Source organism: Pollicipes pollicipes, unplaced genomic scaffold (genome assembly GCF_011947565.3).
Source record: "Pollicipes pollicipes isolate AB1234 unplaced genomic scaffold, Ppol_2.1 Scaffold_5724;HRSCAF=6776_pilon_pilon_pilon, whole genome shotgun sequence".
Taxonomy (NCBI): Eukaryota; Metazoa; Arthropoda; class Thecostraca; order Pollicipedomorpha; family Pollicipedidae; genus Pollicipes; species Pollicipes pollicipes.
In genome coordinates, this window is record NW_023596746.1 from 3,674,665 (window position 1) to 3,699,276 (window position 24,612).

Here is a 24,612-nt window from a genome sequence, read left to right on the forward strand (position 1 = left end):
AGAAAAAGTGGGTGTGTCGGAAGAGCCAGATCTGAGAAAGGCATCCCTACGCGGCTTAAGCGTCTTAACAAAATGCCGCTGTGTTGAGGCTCCACTTCAAAACAGTGCAGATTTCCGGCGGCCCCCACAGCCAGTTCATGATGAGTACCTCAGAGGGCCATTTTGGCCTTTTTGCACTGTCTGCACCGCCCCCCCACGTCCGAACGCTATATGTTCACTGGGCGAAACGTCATGAAGGCATAACTTCATGGCAATTGTGCACGCCAACGATCAAAATCCGGGGGGGGGGGGCAAGGTGTATCCCACGCGCCCTGTTAACTACGGCACTGTATGTACACCCCACTCGGCGCTCCACGGTGAGGCAGGGACAGGGAGCCGCCTTCAGGAGCCTCTGCAGAAGTCCTCGGTACCCGCCACCAGGTGCCCACACCGCGCGGGGATGCGCGTCTTACGATATCCCCGGCGCCCGGGCAGGCGGCCTGCCTGATGCCCACGAGGTGCGGGCGGAGCCCTCCTGCCCGGCGCAGACGACAGACCCCTTCAGCCGCCCGGCGCCGTCTCGTCGGCAGCACTACGAGAACGAGCTGCGCCGCGAGTCTATGCTGGGCACCAGGTTCCGGCCGAGGTTGCCCATGGAGAGTCGCGGCTTGATCTTGCTCACGCCGTCGCCGCCGTGGCTCGTGGGCACCGTCAGCGAAGAGATGCGAGATGTGCGCGGCTCGATCGACAGCGACCTGCCAGTAAAGGTCGGGTCAGGTCACGGGCCAGGTCTCAGGTCAGGTCACGGGCCAGGTCAACGGCCAGGTGACGGAGCATGTCACAGGCCAGACGAAGAGTCAGGTCAAAGGTCAGCGGTCAGGGCATGGGTTTCGATCCAGGGAGCGGGTTAGTTTGGCGCCCAGGTCACGATCAGGTCACGGCCAGGTCAAGACTGCGGGACAGACTCAGGGCGACAGTTAAGCGTGCCATAGCGTCATGCGCTTACTCGGGCGGGAGGGGGTGAGACCTGTCCGTGCAGCATGAGATGAGTGAAACGTTGGGCGAACGGCGTCAGATGAATGTATCAGTCCTCTTGGGAGAACGCACGCACACACGCACATGCGCACACACGCACGCACGCGCACACACGCGCACGCACGCACACCCACAGCACACACGCACACCCACACACACCCACACACACATACACACACATACACACACACCCACATACACACCACCACACACACCACACGCACACACACCACACACACACACACACACACACACACACACACACACACACACACACACACACACACACACACACACACACACACACACACACACACACACACACACACACACACACACACACACACACACACACACGCAGATCCACATTTCAGTAACAGCAAGTCGGTCTCGGAAATACACGCCTATATCACGGCAATCTCGTAAGCAGGTCACCAGCGCCTTCACTAAACCAATCCAGGCGTCTCTAGCGGCCCATTCTCGGCCTAGTACTGGCACATGCCGTGTACAGGTGTCGTTAATCGCCGTGCTGCTCCGCCTGGATGGGCGTATCAGCAGCCCACTGGGGGAGCTCTCCCACAGTAAACGGCGTCTCACATCCCACCAAGCTGGCTGTGGCCTCGCTCTGGACCGACAATCCCCGTGACTGAGACGGTTCGGCGCATCCCCTCGAGCTGACGTTGAACAGTCGGCGAAACGGCAGATGCGCATTCAAGTGTGTATTTGCTTGTGGAGAGGGGGAGGGGGCACCGGAGACGCGTGTCCCCTTATCAAATACCTTCGTGCCTATGCGTGAAAAATCGTGACAGACACGTAAAATGATGCGTTAGAAGTGTGCGATGTTTTTCTAAGCAAAGAAAAAAGCAATTATGCGTACCGACGACACGTTGTTTTTACGTGTGAAAAAGGGTGTGTACTTCCATCGTAAAATCCTGGATACGTTTCTGTCGGACGGAGTACGCTAAACACAGACCAGTACCGGAGATACAGCACCAGACCACCGGCGCCACTCACATCTCGTAGAGGTCGTCGTTGCTGAGGCCGCACGCAGACGTATCCAGTAGGTAGGCCGACACCTTGGCGTTGTACTCGATCTTGTACGGCGTCTGTTGGAACCGGCGATTCTCGCGGATCACGTGCGCGATCTGTGACGTGGGGTACCGCGTGAGAAACGGGAAGCCACGTGAGAGACGAGAGAGACCGCGTCTCGTGCGGGGAAAGGCCATGTCGCGTGTGGGGAGAGACCGTGTCACGTGCTGGGAGAGGCCGCGTCACGTGCTGGGAGAGGCCGTGTCACGTGCTGGGAGAGGTCGTGTCACGTGCTGGGAGAGACAGTGTCAAGTGAGAGGGAAACTGCGTCACGTGTGGGGAGAGGCCGTGTCACGTGAGGGGAGAGGCCATGCCACGTGTGGAGAGAGACCGTGTTACGTGTGGGGAGAGACCGCATCACGTTTGGGGTGAGACCGCATCACGTTTGGGGTGAGACCGTGTCACGTGTGGGGAGAAGTAACGCGAGCAGTGGAGCGCCCATCACGGCAAGACAGGGCAAGGACACGAACGGGGAAACCATCGGGGCATCAGCTACGCTACGAGGACCGGGGGACAAAATTTGAGGGCATATCCAGCGTTTAAAAGCTTATCTGTCCGTGGAACGTCATCAGCGCAATACCAAAGTCGCAGAAGATGGGGACTTGTCTCTATTTTCTGAGGCGGAATCCACACTCCGGGACACCGGTCGTCAGTTGCCAGTTGCCAATGCATGGTCCAAAGTTCACGGCATCCGCACGGTCCAGGGCAACATCATTCATCGTTATCAAATCTCATTTGTCAGTTTTCAGGAGCGCCATAAGTTGACATTCGTTTCCAGACGGCATTATGGCCGTTTTCCGGCTCATTCTGGACATTAAAAACGCTTAGGAAGTGGATGATTCCCGACTCTCCTCTGCCAGGGTTGCTGGGTATGCCGGCATGAACGACACGCCAGCAGTTGCACACCATAAACACGTCGGCCAATACTGTTCCATGTCAAACACACCATTCATGGGAAGATCGTTTCAATTACACTGATGGTAAATACAGTTTACTCGCCACTGGGGAGTAAAACATCACGCACAGCCATTTTCTGAACACGCGACATCGTCATGACAAGACCAGTTTATCCTTAACGCTTGTGCCAAAACCGTGCTGCCTAGCAGAGCGTACACAAGCAATATGCAGTTTGTGTGAAGCTGTGCAATTTCTTTTCAATAAGTTTTGGTAACGTTGAGTGTGTTCTCCACAATTCGTAGAAGCTCAAACTTAACCTGGAAAGTTAACAACTTTACCTGACATTGTTACGTTGCGCAGAAAGACCCTTCTTTGAAAAGGTTTTGGAGTGTTCCTACGGTTCCGGTACTCATTGTTCTCATGTCACACTGACATCACGGGCGATAAATGCTCCTTGCATTACTACCTGCTGGGTCATGATCAAGATAGTAGGAGGATATTTCTGACCAGTGCGTGACCAATGTTCAGGAAAAGTGTAATGCCCGGTGTACATCAAACGTGGCCGGTACAATTACCGCTACAGACATCACAAGATAAGAACTGGCCATGTAATGCTATGCCGTGTGCACACAGCGCACAGTTAAAAACGCAACTTTTTGTGAAATACACATGAACGGTTTGCATCAAAAGACCCGACAAACAATTCATTTCCGACTTCCTTGCCATCAATGTTATCAGATCCAAATCCATCATCACCCGGCTATACATCCTGAATAGGCCCGCTACTGGTGACTGCCGCATGGCATGTCCGAGGATTAGCATCAATTCGCCAGCACTAACGCGATACTCGGCGCTCTCACCAACAAGATCAAACAAGAAATATGAGCCAGGCTGACACGCAGCGCAACAGGCCCCGCCCTCAGCCCCCTGCAGGTCACGATGCCCGTGTCTGACGGAGGTGACGGCGGGATTCTCGGGAGGCCGGGAGAGGCCCCGGGAGGCCCCGGAGGCCCCGGAGGAGGCCCGCCCGGCACGGCGGCAGGCGCGGGTGACGCACCATGGCCACGCGGCCGGCGCGGAGTCGCGCCCCGGGAGAGGTGGAGGCAGCGGGGTCCGAGTCCGACGGCGCTGGCCGGGCGCCATTGATTTATCGGACACATCCCGGCGGCGGGCGACACCGCGCGCGCGTACGGCGGCCGCCCGCCGCCGCCGCCCGCCGCCGCTCATCACCTGATCAATGTGCAGGCGCGCCGCCCCGTCAGCACGCGTCCACATGATCAATGAACAACTTCTTGGCAGGAAGTCTTCAAAAGCTGACTAGTAAGCAGGCGGCGGCCAGCCGCGGCGAAGGAAGCCGCACCGACCACACCGACGACCAGACCGACGACACCGGTGGGACCGATGGCGGGACCGAAGACGGACCAGTCGGGACCGCCGAAGGGACCGACGGCACCGATGACGAGACCGACTGAACCGACGGGACCAGCGGGGCCGTCGATGGGACCGCCGGGACCGACGACGGGACAGATGGGGCCGACGATGGGACCGACGGGACCGATTACGGAACAGACGGGACCGTGATGAAACAGACGGGACCGACGTCTGTGCGGCGGCGCCGAAGCACGGTGAAGTCATGGGCGTAGAGGTCATCACGACGAAGCGAGCTCGCAGCGGGGTACGGTGACAGGTGAAACCGCAGCTCTAGTCCGGCGTGCTCTCGTGGGACAAGCAGCTGAGTGCCGTACTGCGTGGAAGTACTAGGCAAAGACTGGGCTCAAATAACGCGTTATGGTGAGGTGGGTCGCCGCAGAAACAGAAACGTAATACTGAGTCAATGCCGTTGCGCAAAGTCCATCCGCCACCGTCTGTTGTTTTTAGTTTGTTTTTTAGTTCGCAGGCGGCTAACTTACCTGATTTTCGCCGAAGTTCATCCTGAACATTGCACAAACACATACTAAGCTCAAGTTTTAAGGGCCTGCTTGAGCTGTGCCTGATGTGAAGAGAAGACTAAGCAGCAAGCACGCAAAAAGGCGAACGGCACACTCCGTAACCTGAGGTTTTATCGGAAGATCTTACATCATGGCAAGTGTACAGATGGGATACATTTGTTGCAAGACGAGTATTTACTCGATGCTTTCGTCGGAAGTATAGATTCTCTGGTCGTCTCGGTGTCAAATTATCTCCGACACGCTGATGAGCACCATTCACGAACACATGAACACTTGCGCACGAGCTCTTTCATCCTGTTATGCGCTTTCTGATTGGCCCACAACATCACCCGTCTTCATCTGCCAGCCGAATGCCGCGCCGGCGCGAGAGCGCGGCCGAGCCCCCGCCTGCCAGCGGCCGAGCGCCCTCACCATGCGCATCTTGGCGAAGTTGAGCAGACCGTCGTCGGTGAAGTTGGGCGTGCCCTCCTCGATGAAGCTGAGCTCGGTCAGGTACATGCCCAGGTAGGGGATGCACGGCGGGTCGCAGCGGTGCAGCGTGTCACGCAGGTTGCGGAAGTTGCCCTCAAACGAGACGAGCTTCTGCAGTCGGCTGACGGTCTGCTTGGTCTGGGGGAGGGGGGGGGGGGGCGGGGTCACAGCCCAGTGGTGCGGTGAACTGCCCGACATGGTGCTGCGGCTAGGAACAATGAGTTACACCACCTACTGCTGGACGTGGGGGAAAGAGACGTGGGCACAGACGTGCGAAGGAACGCGTCAAATTCCAAACTCCGGCCACTACCATATTGAAAGACACCTAGGGGCTTACGTCTTAGACATATACGACCTAGGAGACCCCAGTGGCACCTAGAAATATGACCCACACCAGTCCGTTCCATTAGCAGCGCACAGTCAACCACACACGGTCAAGACCGTGTCCAACGCACCGTTTTGCTGACTTTCTCCCAGGTCCGCTTGAGACGGAAAACGGGCGTGTTCGTGAAGGCGGCGCATATCTGCAGGACGCCGTTGAAGTTCTGCAGACACCGGCAGATGTCGCCCACAGCCGCCCACTTTTCTATCACCTGCACCCGGTCCGATGAGTTCTTGTTCCTCAAGATCGACGAAACGACCAGTACCGACATCTGAGAGCAGATACATCACGACGACCGGCTGAGGGAACGTTCCGCGAAACTCCGCCGACTCGATCGCATAGAGGGAACGTTATTTACTTCCAGAAAAGTTACCACGTTCGCTTTTACTGCGAGCCGCTCGCCAAGAGCACCTTTGTCGAACCAAGAAAGACGAACCTGGGAGTGTTGTGACTAGGAAAGGATCGATGATTTGAAAGCTTCGAAGCATTTCAGGGCATGCAGCAGGAAAACAGAATGAATGCAAGCAACGAGTGGGCCTATCTCCTGGAAGCACCCTCAGAGATATTTCAAGGGTTTTGTCTTGGAACTTTTTCTTTGATTTAAAGTTTCTTTTCGGACCATATAAATGTTAATTCATATGCGAGCGCTCCAGACCTTTTTGGAAGGGTTGTTGGCTGAAATGATTGCGCAGCGTGGACGGAAACTGCGCTCCATCTCCTGTTGTCTTCACATTTGAGGCTGGTGAGTCACGCAGGCAAGGATGGTTCTTTTGATCAGCCTGCTTGATATCCCTGTACCATTCGTCAAACCAACTTATCCTGCCCTGTATCACAACAATGCGCTCATGTGGCTCCAAATGACTGGTGCGTCCAAACACCGATCGTAACCGCGCTGGTGCTTTTCCCCCATTTACTGCACTTAGATGTGTAATTCTGATGTGCTCAAGTCAGTACTGAAGTACGCTTCCGAGTGCATCCGAAACCCAGACGCCGAAGAGATCAGGAGTCATCACGAATTCTTCTCCGACCATTCTCGATCCAAACAACAGCTAATCAGCCAACAAAGGCCAGATTTAGAACCAAAATCCCCGAGGATCACTCCGAACTTCTTTAGAGATGATGACGTAAAGTACCCTTCGTAATTACCATCGATTGAAAAGGCTAGAATTCTATCAATCCCTATCCCTCTTCTGGCATCCATCTTATCGCAGACGACCGAACTATTCACTATTAAGCCTCCTCGTCCTATCATGCTGGCTGATTTCAGCACACGCACCCAATAGACGCACACTGCAGTCGTTCTCCCTCACTCCCTCACTCCCTCCCTCCCTCCCTCCCTCCCTCTGCCTCTGCCTCTGCCTCTGCCTCTGCCTCTGCCTCTGCCCTGCCCTGGCCGTCTGCTTGCTCTCTCTGCCTCTGCTCTGCTCTGTCTCTTTGTCCCCCTGTCTCTGTTGACTCTGCTGATTCTGCTCTGTCTGTCTCTCTGTCTCTGTCTTGTCTCGTGCTCTGTCTCCGTGTCTCTGTCTGACTGTCTGTCTGTCTCTGTCTCTGTCTGTCCTTCTGTCTGTCTCTTCTCTCTCCTCTCTCTTCTCTGTCCTCTCTCTCGCCCGCTCGACTCCTCATCCCGGCGCTCCTCTCGCCTCTGCTCCCTTGCTTCTCTCGCTGTCATCGCGTCTCGCGTCTCTCCCTGCTGCTCCGGCGTCTCTGCTCTGGTCGTCGCTCTCCGCTGTTGGATCTCTGTCTGTCTCTCTCGTCGCTCTCTCTCCTTGCTCTCTCATCCTTCTGCTCTCGGGCTCGAGCGCCTCCTCTCTATGCGGCTCTCTCTCTCTCTCGCTCTCTCTCGTCCTTCTCTCTCTCTTCTCTCTCCTCTCCTCCTCTCTCTCTTCTCTCTCTCCCCTCTCTCTCCTCCCTCTCTCTCTCTCTCTCTCTATCTCTCTCCCTTCTCCTCTCTCTCTTCTCTCTCTCTCTCTCTTTTCTGTAACTATCTAGGTTACTTTTGATCACATCTATGCTGTGTCCACGCATTTAGAAGAGAATATTACATATATATTTCACTCCTCACGTGTACCTCATTGAAGCGTCTGGTGATCATGACGATGTGTGGAGGCCTTCTGCATCTCTCTGGTTTCATCCATTTCTGGCAGAGGAACTCCCTGCGGAGGACGGCAAGGGGGCGATTAGTGACCGGTGCTGGGGTGGGGGCTAATCGCTCGCCCTGCTGCATGCCATCGGCCCATCAGGACCTCTTAGCCCCTACCCCTCCCCCTCCCTTCCGGACGACGGCACGATAGTCGCACTTGGTTTACCGGGGGGAGGGGCGGGGGGGGGGGGGGGGGGCGCGGCACGGCTTGGAGCGCCAGCCGTCACGCACACTTCAGCGTTGTAAGCAGAGGGCGTCGACAGAAAATACGGGCGACGCTGGTGTTGACTGCAGCGTTCGAGGTCGGACTGCAACACATGGCTGTATTGTTTTAGGTGGCGTCGGAAATCTAGGAAGTTGGAAGAGGTCAAAACAAGGACAACTTTTTTCGCCGTAGTGTTTTTTTTCGGACAGTATGGCATGCAGCAAGGCAAACACGAAGAAGCAATAAACCGGCATAACACAAAATGCGGTGATTTTCATTTCAGACCTTGAATGGCCGACAGGTTGTTGAATGTGCTGCTTTAAATCCTTAGAGAAGAATAAAAAACATGCAAATGGTTTTTTTAGGCATCACGCCTCCGTGTTAAATAATTACAATTAACTAACACTTACAAGCTAAAAAGAATGGGTAAACTAGACGTGGGTAGGACGGAGTATAGGGCTGTTTCTTTCCATTATTTTCAAACCCCTGAGGAACAGCGAACCGTTGTGTTCACGGATGGAGTGAGGTCAGTGCATTGTGCCCAATTTCTTTTGTAGCACAGTTGGACGATATGCCTTTTGGACAAGTGGCTACATAAAGCGTGGATTTTACTTGGCGTTTTTTCGCATCAGTCGTATAAGAAGATAAAAGATCTCTTATCATAGCATGATGGTCGAAATTCTCAGCATTTTCCAGCGTTGTGTTGCACCAAGGGCTAAATTCGGATGATCAGTTTAACGGATGCGTCCTTGTACACGATGCACAAATGAAAAGAGGGTAAAATGTTCACTGCGGATGGCTTAAAACAAGCTTGGAAAAGGGCGCTTTTGACAAAAGCGACGGTAAACTTAATTGGATCCCCATACAAAACAATAATGTACTCTAATAAGCTCTGCAATCCAATAAGCCAGTCCAAACCATTTAGCCTAAACAATTGCAAATACACAAACGACTCGATGTAACAGCATCAATCAGATATCCGCCCGACGTTCTAAGCGTCACGTGAGAACTTGAATGGCTTACGATTTATTTGCTGAAAGGTGTCTCATGCCATATCAATACTACGCATTGACATAGTGAACCGTTGTACTTTGCGGCACCCATTATTGGTAATTGTGTGAAATTGAGTGAAGTGGTCACCCAGCCCATGGCTCGTACCGACTGGTAGATGCAACGCACCCTTTTGTGATCCTCAGCAAGAAGACGATTTTGAGTAGTTGTAAAATCCAAAGAGGCTCCGGACCAGAGAGATTGTGTGAGAAGGGAAGGAACTTTAGCATCACTCTTATTTGAGGCCCGTTAGATGAAAGGCTTGCACGCTATAGCGGCCGGCAGGCTGATCACTTGTTTTGCGCCTATTTGCCCCCCGAATGGCAACTGCAGTTTGGCCTCATGTGCTTGTTTCTACGCTTGGTTGAAATAAGCGCAATCTATGCGCACCAGTTGCTTTTCGGTTTTAAAGATGCAGTCCTGCCGAATATGATATATATTACTTTTAACAAATTGTATTATTTGCATTATTCAGCTCGGCAGGACATAGTGCTCCAGATATTTTTAATGGCCTTGATTCCGAAGCAGAGTGACTCAGGACACCTGGAGAATCTCAACGGCTTCATTTTAAAACAACACAAGCTAGTTTTCTGATGAACCATATCGAATCAATTTTCATTTAACTAAAAAAGCGGGCCATACAATTGTAAAGATATAACAGGCAGGTTTTGAAACAACAGTGAAATGGTGGTGGTAGGCACATACGGATGGCCTTCTTACCAAACACATCCACACACACTTTTCAGTTTCGACATATGAAACCAATACATTTGATATGATAGAAACGTACAACCTTACATTGCGCACTTATGGAAATGCGTGTACTGCTTAAGGTAACACAGTATCTACCGGACGGCTTGGATGCATTTCTATCTGTTCATCTAGACACTCAGAGCTTTGCACAAATACCAGAATTCGCACCCATGCCAGAAACTTAACTCCCTTAACGGTCACCCTCGCAACCCGTGTCAGAAACTAACAAACACAATGCGTCGCTGAACATATAGTAACCGACTGGTGATTTTGAGGACGAGCCGAGACGTCAACGAGAATGATTCCTCCCAGCACACAATAACACACGAGTGTCCTGCCAACGTTCCTCCGCAAAAACATATCAGTGACAATGCCGGCGCGCGAGTTCGTTTTGGCTGTCAGCCTGCATGTGTGGGCTGGCCGGGTGGCTGGTCGGACCACGCATGTTGCCGTTTTCACGGCTGGTCGTCCGGCTCGGCCTCCCCGCACCAATGGCCGGGCGGTCCGTCTCCTTCCGGTGTGTTCCGCTCCGGCGGTGGCTATAAGGGCCCACCGGCGGCCCGACAGCGTCTGGCCCTTTGAGCGCTCTAATGTTTCCATTCTGCCGCAGTCCACAGATCCTATATCGCCAGCACGCACTGAACAGCGCCAAAGGGCCGTCATCACTCAGGCCGCTAAGGCCGCTCCGCCGCGTGCGTTGCCAGCACGCAGGGACGCAGCCAGGATTTTCTTAAGGGAGGGACACAGAGCTTGATGGGCAAGCATCGCACCGTTGCTTAACTCTCTGTCGGGAACCATCTATGGTGAAACACAAAAAATCCACACCTAAGAGGGGTGGGGTGGCCGGTCTCCCTGGACCCCCCATATGTCGCGCCCCTGCCAGCACGACGCCCCGCTGCTGCCAGTGGGCGCGCAGAACGTCGATGCTTTTGGCGGGAGCAGCAGCCAAATAGAGTATTCTACGCAGAGCGTGGCCTGTTCAGAGCCTGTCGCGTGCAGGCCATGTTTAAATCCCACTTCAGAACGGCGGCGGCCGGGCCAAAACGGTTGCCGCGAGGATTGAATCCCGCCAGCTGCGCCCTTCCTCCAACTGCGAGCACGAGCACAGTGAATAATTTGCGGACCACATCCGCTGGCAGAATTGGAACTGGGACATGACGTCAGCGATTACGACATCCTGGCCTTCTCTCGCGACGGCATTGCTTCGCGGACATCGTCGAGTCCACCGTTGAGGAGTGCGCAGTAAGTCAGCCTATGGTCAGTGAAGCTCGAGGGCAGCTGACGGCCGGTATGCCGGCCGAACACATCGCCTCCTGCTTCATCCCTCCCAGGGGCGGTGCGGTTTGTGCCCCCCCCCCCCCCCCCCTCCCTCCCCGCGGCAGTCCCGTAGTACTGTTCCGGCCTGTCCCCACCAGCGGTGGAATCACCGTCGGACGGGAGGGGAACAGCGCGACACGCATCTGCGTACCGACACACATCATTACGCGTCCGAGGGGCGTCGCCACGACTGGGGCGGCGTGCGGCGCGCGACCGACCGGCGTCGCTCGGCGCCGGGCCGACGCCGCGGCGGCGACACGCACCCGGCTCGCTCGGCGCCGATGGATGGAGACCATATGTTCCGCTGAGCTGGCTGTGTCGGCTCGACGGCGAGCCCGGAGGAAACCACTTGAGTTGGAGCGGGGGAGGGAGGACGGAATCGCGCCGACACAGCCGAGGCGAGGTCAACAACAGCTGGTGCCGCCAAGTTCAGGCGTGCTTGACCGATTCGCTACGATCGCTTTAATGTATGTAAACACTGAGCGTTATTTGGCCGTATTGGGCGCCCCCGGTGCCTCGTTTTCTTTTCAAGACCAGCCCACGCGCCTAGGGTCTAGCCAAGTCAGCAAAACCGTCTTCGGAGCACATCAGTACGTAGAAGGGACCTCCCTGGGCCGTTAAAAGTGTCCGATCGATAAAAACGCAGTCAATAGGGACCGTTATAGCATAAAGCACATCATTATATTCAACCTCTTTAGCTTTCAGTAAACTAGCTCCAAACGTTTTTGACAGTCATGAGCACTGATCATGATAACAGCTGCATAGGGTCTTTCGCCGATTATGTCCATTTGCGCTGATGGAAACGGCCATCTGCAACAGCCGTTAACCACACCCCCATGCAAACCATTCCTGCGCCAGCTCAGGGTATTACCCCATTAAAGCAACTTGTTCGCTTGGACCAACTGCAACTACCGTAGGTCAACAGCACTGACGGACCTATCCTCCCAACTCCAAACTGTTTTTACCGCCCGCCTCCAGTATCGACTACCGGTGGTGGCACGAGGACACGAGTCTTCCGCCCCGCCGTCGCTGGGGGTTCGTCAGTTGTCTGTTATCTGCTGCCGACAGTGCAAGTAGCAGCACACACACACACACAAGCCGACAGTTGCTAGTCGTTGTCATCTGAGACGTGTGCTGAGACTGTCAGCGTCCAACAACAGAGGGAGCAGTGCCGGCTATTTCATGTAATACACCGCCCGTAGAGATGCGTCAGTCGTCCCTCTTTCTCACCAGTGGAGAAGTGTCAGTTATCCCCCACCCTCCACAACGGGATGTTGTCGGCTGCGTCCCTTGAAAATTGAACAGTGCAATTTATTATTTCTATCCCCAACACCAGTGATAACATCAACAGCCCTTCTGACCCCGGGTGGAGCCGCAGTGGCAGTTGGTTCCTTCACCTTTCAACCATGGAGCACCACCAGCAATCAAAGGGGGCGTGATGGCCGAGTGGTTAGCGCCTTGGACTGCCACGTGGGGGCTCGAGTTCGCATCCCGATTGCGCGATGGCCTCAGAGCACCAATATGGCGAATGCAGTTGGCGGCGCTACATAAAAGGACCGTACCAACGTACGTTACTCTCCCTAAAAAGGAATTACCAAGAATCTTCTATTTTCTCTGGCAGTTGGGTGATGTCCACGGGTGTCGATTTGTATTCTTTTGTGAGGGCTCTGCCCCCCCCTCCCCCCCCCAATGTTTGCTTGGCCCTCCCCCAAAGTTGTTGGCTGGAATACTACAAAAAAACGTGGACAAAACATGGTCATAACACAACGACCATCTTCTTTCCTCTTTCTGCGTAGCGGCGTAGCGGGGTCTCGTACCATCCACATACAATAAGTCATGATTGCTCTCATCACAAGATAAAAGTCGTAACCGGTGAGCGGATAAAGGATGCAATAACTTCACGTACCTAGCGCCATAAGGCACGTAATGGTTTGTGAGGTTAAAGTGAAAAGCTCTGGAATACGGGGATGACCGAAGTCCTTCATGGCTAGCCCCGTCTCCGTCCCCTACAACCAAAATGCGTGCCGCCTCCCATGACCGTCATAAAAGAGTGCCATCGGCGCCCTAAGGTGGCCTCTAAAGGGGCGCTTCCACGTGGAGATCAGAAGAGACGTGTGCGTCCAGCGCCTGCTTCTGGATCCAACTCTGCATGAATTATTTATTGCTTAAATTAAAGACTTTTTAAATTACACAAGGATTGAAGACATATATTACGTTTAATCAAAATAAAGTGGGCTTAATCCGGTGGGAAAAAATGAGGGGGGAATAGCATGTCGGGCCTTCGGTTCGGCTCCCCAATAATTTACAAAAATGGACACCTCCAGTGGTGCCCATAGTCTTGGGAAGCAGGGGGGAGGATCACAGACTCAGTTCAACAGTGGGGTAGTGTCAGAAACATCGGCAGGTCGCAGACAGGATGACAGCGTGAGTTACCAACAAATTAGTGTCCGTTGTCTACACCGCCTTCCTGTGGTGAATTCCTGCCAGCTGTGGTCCCAATAGTGAGGTGGTATCAGTCGGTCTGTCCATCCCCGTCAGGACGGTGTGGGCGTAAGGGCCACGCCACCGGGTGGACAGGGTGGGCAGGGTGGACAGCCACCTCTCTGCTGTCCATTTTGTCGGCCATGATGGCCATGGTGAATAAAGCCATGTCAGGATGATCGAGAGTAGCCACCGAAGACTATTTATCTAATTGGTTTTGTAAGCATTATTTCATCATTCTCATGCAACTTTATCAATGGAGGGTTGGTTATGGTCGTGGGTAATCGTGCTACCATCGTCAGTGGCAGGTGGCTTCAAACATTAAAGAAAGTGTTCAACATTTGTGTGGGGTTTTGAACTGGAATAGTCATATTGAAGTTTTTTGATGCAACTCACGGTTATGCCCTTTTTAAGGCCTGAAGCTCTCCGGTTCCTGAGCTAAAAGGCTGCAAAGATGTGGGAGAGTGATTTGAGAGAGTGCTTAAAGGTCACCTTCGCATTCATGACGTCATGATAACGACATCAAATTCGTGCCATTTGGTAAGGCATATGGTGACCAAGACCAAGAACAATATAACGGTCGAGTCATTCATACCTGGCGTTCGTGAGCACAATTTCCAGATATAACAGCCGTCAAATGGCTATCAATGAATGTTGTGCAAGATACGATGACATAATTAAGCAATGACGTATCTAACGGCACATGTACTTAACAAAGAAATTGTGTTGTCTGGAGGAGTCGTTTCTACTTCATGTATAACAGTTATGACTGTGCTTGTTTAATCGTATCTCATGCTTACTTCATTATTTCCAAATGCGAGGCATTTACTTTAAACGATTGAGATCCAAGATACAACATAAGACTGAAGCCATGACCGTGGTGAAGCCGCCCCAGTTCAGCACATCAGACGGTTCAGTGATGCATTTAAGCTGTTCGGTTTCAGAGCATTGTACATCACCAGGCTTGTATTCAGACTGGATAGATGAAGTTAAAAGGTGTCGCCATCGTAAAGCAACAGACTACGTTTACGCTACTGTCACGCCCATCACACACATCGCTGCTCACAGTCCACACTGACAGAGAGGCTGGGAAGGTTTTGCCCTCATGGATTTTGAAAGGAAGGCTCCAGGAAAAACGGGAGGAATCACGATAAAGCGAGGACTTCGTATGACGGAAAGCCAAGACGCGACATGAACCCCCTACCATGACCAGAGCAGGCTGAGGTGGCTAAGAATGCCCTGAACTGTAGACATTATAGATGTGATCATGATGTAACAGCAGCTTCTCGCCATGAAGGACATGGTCTTCCTTTTGACTTATAGGAGGCCCGTTCACGACTAGGAGCAGACCCCGACGCAACTGAAAGAATCGAGTGTTGTGATCTGACCTGTGACCTTGTTGTGATCCAGAGGAGGCCCCCAGTAGCTTAGGGGTCATTCGTACACCCGTGTTAAATGACTTTCTCAGTGGGCAATTTGAGCACTGATCCTGTCCTGAAATCGGGCAATCTAATGTATGCTTGACCATTTCTCGACATTCGCAAAAGATGATTCACGTGTGTTTTAGAGCAGAAAAAAACAAAAAATTGGCCATTGCGCTTTCATCAACTACTGAAATCGTCAGTGTTGCCAGGAAATATAAATACGCATAATCAAGCAACACACATTGAAAAGCAGTTGCGAACATAACCGGCACCACAACCCTTGGTGGGGTTGTTGAGCCTGAGCGGCCTCTTTACGGTGGAGGTCTACGACGAACACTGACCTGCCCACCCTCTGCCAATTCTCTCCTTTCTCAGATAGTGGGCTAGTGCCAGCGGCCTTCTTCATCCTCCGATACTAAGACAGCGTTGGTTTTCTTCTTCGTCTCCGAAAATACCCCCAAAATTGTTATTCATTCCTAGCACAATAAATTCGTCTCTACCCTGCCCGCCATTTTCCACCAGTGTAGAAGTGTGGAGGGTCTCCGCCAGCAGTGGGATGGCATCACAAGTCTCCTGCGCCAACCAACAACCGGGTGGTGTCCTTTGTCCCTCCCGCTCCGCTTCAGTCAGTCAGCGTCAGTAATCTCTGAACAGACGCATTCGAGTGGTGTCCGTCTCCACCAAAAGTGGGTACCGTTTAACTACCTTCTACATCCTCTCCAGTTCAGCATGTTGGACGTCCACCGCCACTGCAATGGCAGTTGTCTCCGCCATACCCCTTCGGTCAGACAGTGTCAGTTGTCTCTTATGCCCTTCCAATCAGGCAGCATCAGTTGTCTCTGCCGTCCCTCCAATATGACAGTGTCAATTGTCTCTGCCGCCCCATAAAGACAGACGTTGTCAGTTGTCTCCGCCGTCCTCCCTTCTTAAATCATGTGGTGTCAGTTGCCTCCGCCTCCCTTCCCAGTCAGGCGGTGTCAGTTGTCTCCGCCGCCCCCTCCAATCTGACAGTGCTAATTGTCTTTGCTGCCCCATCGAAACAGACATCAGTTGTCTCCGCCGTCCTCCCTTCTTAAATCGTGTGGTGTCAGTTGCCTCCGCCTCTCTTCTCAGTCAGGCGGTGTCAGTTGTCTCCGCCGCCTCCTCCAATCTGACAGTGTCAATTGCCTTCGCTGCCCCATCCAAACAGACATCAGTTGTCTCCGCCGCCCTCCCTTCCCAAATCGTACGGTGTCAGTTGTCTCCGCTACCCTTTCTCAGCCAGGCAGTGTCAGTCATCTCCGCCGCCCCACCAGTCAGGCAATGTCAGCTGTCTCCGCCGTCTCCCGACAGCGCGCGGCGTCTCCCGACGGCGCCGGTCCGGCACGGCAAAGGTGGCGGCGGCCTCAGCTCCGACTTATTGATTTGACGGCGGCGGCGGCGGGCGGCGGCGGCGGGCGGCGGGCGGCGGGCGGCCGACGGCCGGCCGGCCAGCCGCCGCCGCCGCCAGCCAATATATATGTATCAGGGCTAGCCGTGTCGGTCGAGAGGAGGCGCCGGGCAGAGGGCCGCCCAGCAGGCCGCAGCGAGGGTTTGCGGGGGGCGCACGCCGCCAACCGGCGACGCCCGTCCCGGGAGGAGAGCACGCGGAGGGACACACGTCCGGGAGATGGACGGACGACGATCTGTGTGGAGTTGCAGGCTTGGAGCGGAACGGTCCCGGAGGAGAGGAGCGTGATCAGACTGCGTGGTATTTTGGAGGGGTGAGAGTGGTTCCGGGGACGGGGCATTTGGTACAGCTTTTGAGAGTTTGCAACTGCACCTGCATTCTCGAGCTGGATCATCACCCAGCCATTTCAACTCAAGCAAGAATATATCGCATCATTATACGCAACACAACTTTGGTGCAAAGCGATGCCAGTCCACATTTTCGACTTGTCTGACGTCAGAACGTCATGAAGTAGCCCTCAACAAGTGCTAGCCATAGCCAATGAAGTCGGCCAGCTTGCGTAAGCCTTCCCTCGGTGGCTCGAGTGCTGACTTGTTTGACGCTCATCCCGACAGTACTTCCCTACCGAGCGGACATTCCCGTACGAAGTCCCGCGACACGCGCGCGCCTCTCAACAGCAGCGGCCACCTCGCGCACACTACCTGAGAGGCGGACCCGGGCGCCGCCGGCTCCAACTCGTCTCAGAGCAGGCTCGTGATGACCCGGCGCCGGACGCCCTCTGACCGACAATCGCCGGCGGGTCGCACCGTCCGCGGCAATGGCCGCTGATTCGGCCAATCAGCCGGCCAACGACGGCCGTAATTGCGTTTCTGGCCGTCTCCTGGCCGCGTCCGCCGGGGTCGCCGCGTCACCGCCGGCCCGAGGCACGGGTGGGGCGCTGACTGTCGCCGCCCCGACAGCCGCCGTCGTGCAGTGGGGCGCTGTGGCTGCGCGGTCGGACAGCGCCGGCGACAAACCGTCGAGTTGTGTGCCGCAGAAATCCCCTGAGCCAGCATCGGCGTGCCTGTCAATGTCGCTGTGGTGGCGCAGTCCGGACAGCTCCGCATGATACTCGTGAAACACCGATGGTAGACGCTGGGATCGACTGAGTCACCTTTTGATCCGCTCCGCAGCGACCCCACGCCTCGGCCTCCACACAGGCCGGCCTGCAGTCTGCGTCGCGCGCGCTGATTGTATTTTCCGCGCCATTTCGCCTCTGTGGAGCCGGATTATGGCGCCAGTCGATAGTCGGTTGGTGGCGGCCCGCTGAAGATGTCAGGTGCCATCGGAAGGCGACCGACGCCGCCCGTAGCATCAACTTCTCCCCAGATCGGCGCCGGCTGATGTCTGTCTCCATCATATCTCTGCTGATGTCTCACCCGTATCTAAGAGCTCATCACCTTGAGAGCCAAGTGTGAGTCTTGAGAGAAATTGTATGCATTACATTGACGTGAAATTTAACTGTTTGAAAAACATAAGGCTGCACACCATAGCTGTCTAAAGCTGTCCGCAAGCGTAAAATTTTGAACTTTTCTTGAATGGTTTTGCTAATTGAAGCAGGCGTAATGATAAATCACGATAAGTTTTAGCAACGCGGCGCCCATCGTTATGACGGCACATTTAAGTGTTTGGGAACCAATGGAAAGTCCGGGAACTAGATCCATGTTTGCTAACTGGTGAGTTACATTCTAGTGAGTTACAGTGACGGCTGTACTTAAAGCAACAGTTATGGCTACAGTGACAGTTAATGTTAACGTGACAGTTGCAATCACAGCGGTAGATGTTATATTGACAGCTGCAATTACAGTGACAGCTTTAGTTACAGTGGCAGTTACAGTTACAGTGACAGTCATAATTACAATAACAGTTATAGTTACATTGGCAGTTATAGTTACAGTGGCAGTTGTAGTTACAGTGACAGTTACAGTAACAGTGAAAGCCGCCCTGGAAATGAAAGCCACGAACTGACGCTGTTAAGCTTAGCATTTGGAACGCCATGACATTCGCGGAAAGATTATTGGAGGTACGCTATAGAGGTCCCTGATTCGTTGTTATACGGTAAATGCGGTGTGGCTTCAAATAATTGTCTCTGAAGAGCATTTGATCCCATTCTAGGTGACAATGAATGCATGCCTATGCAGGCCCTACGTGCAATGACTGCGTTATCCAGCGACAACTGATGATGCAGTTTCAAAGGCCGACAATTTGCCTAGCATGGTGACAATCATACGTGGATCTCTCGCTATCAATTTCGTCACATTTGACCTGGAATGAATCAGACCTTTCTCTAGGTATGACGAGCTCAAGCATACTTATCACTGCGTGTATCAACAGCACCATAAATGCCCCAAACAATGATTCGTTCCCCTAGTTCTTTATGTTGCTACGCGTAATTACAAAGGAATCTGAACGCTATATTTTGCATGCTATAGTATTTCAGTCGGAATTTATTGTTTGGCAATAGTTGCACTGCACGGGAGTTTATGCTAATCGTGCATAGAATATTTCACGGAAGTTTACTTGAGGGAATTTCTAAATGTATTGATCTTGATAACGGCCGAGACCGCAGCGTTCTGCTCTAAATTTGGAAGATGAAGATACATGATCGGGCTCGGTAAGGCAGAGTAATAGACTGAACGTCATGGCGCACCACCGAAGAGAAATGGACGGGAAAGACGTCAAAGCGCTTCCATCGCGTAATGAACTGTCAGCACAAACTAGCGGGGTTAGACCCACACAACTTTCTGTGGGTGTCACGGTATTAATATGGTGGCAAGTCGAACAGCATTTGCCCTCAAATACGAATACCGGGATTGGACAGGTACGGGTGTGGGGTCCGGACGGACGGGTACGGGATCCGGACGGATACGGGTACGGGGTCCGAACGGACGGGTGCGGGGTCCGGGCGGACGGGTACGGGGTCCGGACGGGTACGGGTACGGGCTCCGAACGGACGGGTACGGGGTCCGGGCGGACGGGAATGGGGTCCGGGCGGACGGGTACGGGGTCCGGACGGACGGGGACGGGGTCCGGACGGACGGATACAGGATCCGAGCGGACGGGTACGGGGATCGGGTGGATGGGTACGGGGATCGGGCGGACGGGTACGGGGTCCGGGCGGATGGGTACGGGGATTGGGCGGACAGGGTACGGGGTCCGGGTGGACGAGTGCGGGGTCAGGACGGACGGGTACGGGGTCTGGGTGGACAGGTTCGGGGTCTGTGCGGACGGGTACTGGGTCTGGGCGGACGGGTACGGGGTCCGGACGGACGGGTGCGGGTTTCGGACGGAATATGGCTCGTCCATTCTTGACCAGCCGTCTTTGACCAACGGGTTCGATGGGACAACGGCAATGGGCCGCCTTCTTTTCGGACGCTGCTGCACTGTTCACACCTGAAAAACAACCGGTCTGAACGCGGTTTGAAGCCCGCCAAGGACTACTCACTCGCTCCTGATAGCCATGAAGATCTGGTGGTCCAGGTACGTCATCTGCTCCGCAATGTCCAGAGCAGACAAGGTGTCTATGCTTTCCATGCTGGGCGTCTGGGAACGGAGGCCAGCGGCTAGCTGAAGTTGAGCTTCGGCACGAAACAGCTCCCTTTGTCTCAGCATGAAGATAAGGAAACACATGACAAGCTCTACGCGTGGTATACACATGTTGCGCATTGCCCTGATTAGCTGAAGCTTGGCAAAGGCTTTCAGACTCAGCGCATGATCGTAAGCGTGGTGGGAACATTGTTCTTTCGCGCACACGTATCACTGTCCGCTATAATAACGTGGCTTATGAGGTGCTGATATTGAATGTTCAATCACGTGATTGCCAAAATTATCCAATACAACATGGAATCTGGCCGTCGCTTGCTGCCGTCATGTGAAAATATGACGTAACGTGAAAAGGTACGTCGGCGAACGCCAGTCAATGCTCCGCTCTGGCAGGGCGTCGTACCAGCGGCGGCGCCAGCAGGCTGTCCAAGGTGACGCGGTTTCTGGCCGGCTCCTCCCTCGTGATCATGTGGTACAGCTGGCTGGCCGCCTTGTGTTCGGTCGGCAGTATCGTCCGCGAGCTCATCACGTCCTCCAGGAACTCGATCGTCAGGTTCTTCAGCTGGTTGTCGCTCTCAAAGTCCTGCAGTGCAGAAGTGCACAACATTTATCGATGTTGGCGCTTGAAAAGTCGCATGATTCGTCCCCCATTTACCTTGGATGACCGAGCTTGTTTCATGCATATTGTAAGCGTCGATGTAAATAAATGAAATGTCTGCAGATCTGCCACTCACTTGACACTCGAAACGTGGCCATGAGGCTTCACGAGAAAACAACCCTAAATTCAAAATCCTTGTTGGAGTCCAACAATAAATCGAATGCACGATCGCCGTTAATCTGAAAAACTTCCTGGCCCGAGATATTGTAAAACTTCTTTTGATCTCTGGTAGTGTGCGAGTGTGTTATGAAGTGATGTAATATGGTAACACAGACCAATAAACTTGTTCTGAGGGCGGGCGGGTCGGTCTGCCATTGCATACGTCTCAGTACAGGAATCAAAAGAGAGTCTCGTTTCTGTGAGGGCGTCAAGAGTTGTCAGAAGAACGGACTCCCAACCAAACAGTGCCGGAAATCCTGCGCCAACCACTCGTCGGCCGAAATATCTGAATATCTGACTTAGCACACTCCAGCCATTAAGCCTCACAGTCCACGTCATCTCAGTGACCAAAGAAGCTCGCAACGGCGTCGCACCAGCCCTGCCACGCCGCCGCACACATCTTCAGCGGACAGCAGCGGGCCCCAGGAGCGTACAGTCAGCTCGCCCACCTGGAAGTGCTTGGAGCCCCAGTGTCGGAGCACGTTGAGCACGCGCATGGTGGCCGCCGTGGAGACAATGCTCTCCTGGCGCTTGCAGCTCTGGCGCCGCTCGGCCGCCGTCCACGGCTGCTGACTGGGCGCCGGGTGGTCGCGCGGATTGGAGGAGCCGGCCGTCGCGATGGCGAAGGCCGAGGCGGCGGAGCTGCTGCTGCTCCTGCGGTGCGCCGGTGGCGACCGTCACGACGCTGCACGGCTGCTCGCTCCCGTGCGTTAGGCACACAACGGTCCGTAGTCCGCATGGTTATGCGGCGGGGCGCTCCGAAATCGCTGCTCCTTAATCAGAGACACGCGGTGTGAATTGCTCTGAAATGCGTGCACCTACCATTCGCCCTGATTTACACTGATACACATACGTGGATCCCATCTGTTCACGACCTCATCTGCATCAAGAACAATTTCCGGTCGTCGTCAAATGTCGTATCGATCGCGAGGCACGGCAGACGCGAGGCCAGACACGTCGCTTGCACCGTCCAACGCGTCACCTATACTGCACAGGCAGCGCCACCTACCGCCGCTGGCTCTGACGGGACGAGGTGACTACGACGCCGGCCCTTGGGATGCTTTGCGGGCTGTCGGGCGGGTACTGGAAGCTGGTGCGCGGCGTGTGGTAGGCGCTGTCCGAGCGTCCCACCATCGGCGGCGCGCTGTTCGTGCTCAGGCGCTTGTGACCCGCCTTTGGCAACAGCTGGCGGCGAGGAAATGACCGCGACCACAGTCAGATAAAGTCGCACGCCCATTGGAGAGACGCACAGCGCGACCAAAAAGACCCCAGCAAAGCCTGATTACGAGCTGTCCCTGGGAAGTGCGGCGAAAGGTGCAGCCTCGCGGCGTGCTGAGCGCGTCTCTGAACGTGGAGATTCCCAGCGGAAAAGCCTGATCTCGGCCAGGTAAGCCACTCACGAGCTGTCCCTCGGAGGTGCGGCTGAACGTGGAGCCTCGCGGCGTGCTGAGCGCGTCTCGGAACATGGAGATTCCTAGCGGAAAAGCCTGATCTCGGCCAGGTAAGCCACTCACGAGCTGTCCCTCGGAGGTGCGGCTGAACGTGGAGCCTCGCGGCGTGCTGAGCGCGTCTCCGAACTCAGAGATGCCCCGCGGGATTGACATGGTATCGCTGAATGCCGAGCCACGCGGGATCGATAGCGTGTCACTGAAAGCAGGGGCAGGGGCGCGTGCTCTGGTGAGCATGTTACGTAGACAGGTGGGAGCACGGCCCAAGCCATTTACCCTACAAGGAGGGCTCACCCGAGAGTCTCTGGGTGTCGGTATGCGGACATTCTTCCTACGTACGTGTCCCATGGACGAATATTCAGCACGTTACTGATAAATCAGATTCTTAACACCCCTGCTTCGAACATGTAATAAGCCGATAGGTTCAAAAAGCAAGAGTACTGCCCTCATCTCGTTAGAAAGCAATTAGTTGCTTGCAATGAGGGTAATGAAGCAAATACTGCGTAAAATCCAGGATCCATTGATGTCGTATTTTACGAAATACTTTGAAGTCAGAGCGTGAAAATAAGATGACGGAGATCGTGGAGGGATGTAGACAAGCTTATCGTCAGCTATGGGGAATTTCGGCATTTTAAATCATCATCCCAGATTGATTACAATGCCACGAGAATCAGCCATCGGCATTGCAAGGGACATCTTCAACACATACAAACTAGGTGGTAGTTCGCAAACACAAACACGGCAAATATCGACTGATGTGCCGGGCCTGAACCACTTCCACCATAAGTAAGGCCTTAAATCGACGGCCAGTTAAGACGGTGTGCATTATTTCTACTCCGACTGTTTGTAAATTAGCCACGTGAGGCTAAGCGAGGGTGGCACCCTTGGGCGGCCGGATGGTTACAGTATTTATTCAAGATCAAGAGGTCCAAGTTCGACTACTGGCGCAGGGGAACCTGCACTGGTCAAGTTTAGACGTGCGGTGCCACCAATAATCTTAGCAGTGGTATGCGTCGACAATAACCCAGCGATGAACTAGCTGCATCCGGCAGATAGCGCCTTACAACACTGCCCTCTAACATCGGTAACTGATGCAATATACGCGACGCTTATAGTTACAGCACCAGTGAACGACACCTGAAGGCGCCGGTAGGTCAGCACCTTAGCTATGCGTCTGGGAAACCAGAGGTACGGATTTGATTCCACGCGGTGTCCGTCCTCCCTGCAGGGTGAGACGCAAGCGACGCAGCATGGTCCCAACGGCTGAGGGCGTCGTGGAACCATAGCCACACACGTCCACCACCATCTGAACAGTTGCGTAACACGGCGAAACGGAATCTATTAGCTGTTACCTGCTCACGACTCGTACCTGTAGCCGGAGGTGCGGGGATGCTGAAGGCGTCGCTGCAGCTGAGCGAGGTGCTGCCCCGCGACGCGAAGGAGGGGAACGAGCGGTCCATCCACGGCTCCTCCGCCTCCAGCACGATGCTCTCCGATTTCTGGTACAGTTTCTGTCGAATTAGTACGGCGCACTCACTAAACAAGGGCGGTCCGCAGCTATGCGTGGTCATCATGTCAGAGGTGCGCCAAACCGGCGACGAGGGTGGCCGAAAGAGTGCATGCTCAAGCAGGATGCGCAGCGCCACTGCGTGTTCTGCAGCAGAATCGCAGCAGCAAGAAATTGATGAAATTTCCAGCAAAGCGGGGAGGTCTCAAGGAATGGGAAGACATGACAGCCACACATAAGCTTCTGCCCATTGTTTAGAACAGAAAAGCATAAGCTGAATAATTGCTTCGCCTCTGCATTGAAGCGTCGTGCAAAGTGCATTAAAACGGAGCTTGCACGTAGCACCGAGGTTCGCACCAAGCCGAAAGCAGGATGTGATTACCAACATATTCAAAACTCGACATACATTACGGCTAACTCACCCGCTTTCTCCTGGTCTCGCTGGCAATTTCAGCTTCCGTCTTGGGCTTGTGCTCGTCGGGCTTTTGCTCTTCGGCTCCATCTCCCTCGGAACGCTCGCCCTCGGGCACCGTGTCCTCCTCCTCACCCTCCTCCTCCTCTCGGATGACGTCAGTTCTCTCTCGCAGCAGCACAACCGTCTCCTGAATGGTTACGTTGAGTCTCAGCAGGATGTCTAGCAGGAGGCCAGCTAATTCA

General features: G+C 54.2%; 2 protein-coding genes across 2 annotated transcripts in view; both read right to left on the reverse strand.

Moving 5' to 3' along the window:
* Positions 1-289: 289 nt before the first annotated feature.
* Positions 290-22,635, reverse strand: LOC119103269 (ras-specific guanine nucleotide-releasing factor 1). Its single transcript, XM_037226734.1, has 10 exons — positions 22,515-22,635; positions 22,010-22,185; positions 21,450-21,654; positions 20,587-20,766; positions 20,086-20,183; positions 7,871-7,955; positions 5,876-6,073; positions 5,361-5,558; positions 2,029-2,159; positions 290-734 (listed from the first exon to the last, which is right to left on the reverse strand). Exons 1-10 carry the CDS (start codon positions 22,602-22,604, stop codon positions 572-574), a joined length of 1,524 nt encoding a protein of 507 aa, XP_037082629.1. The 5' UTR covers positions 22,605-22,635; the 3' UTR covers positions 290-571.
* Positions 22,636-22,720: 85 nt separating this feature from the next.
* The window catches only part of LOC119102333 (uncharacterized), an 11,792-nt gene continuing 9,900 nt past the window's right edge, over positions 22,721-24,612 (reverse strand). Inside the window, exons 2-4 of the mRNA XM_037225701.1 lie at positions 24,378-24,557; positions 23,818-23,959; positions 22,721-22,725 (exon numbers count right to left, since the gene is read on the reverse strand). Of these exons, the coding sequence (XP_037081596.1) occupies positions 22,721-22,725; positions 23,818-23,959; positions 24,378-24,557 (327 nt within the window). The remainder of the gene's footprint in view (positions 22,726-23,817; positions 23,960-24,377; positions 24,558-24,612) is intronic.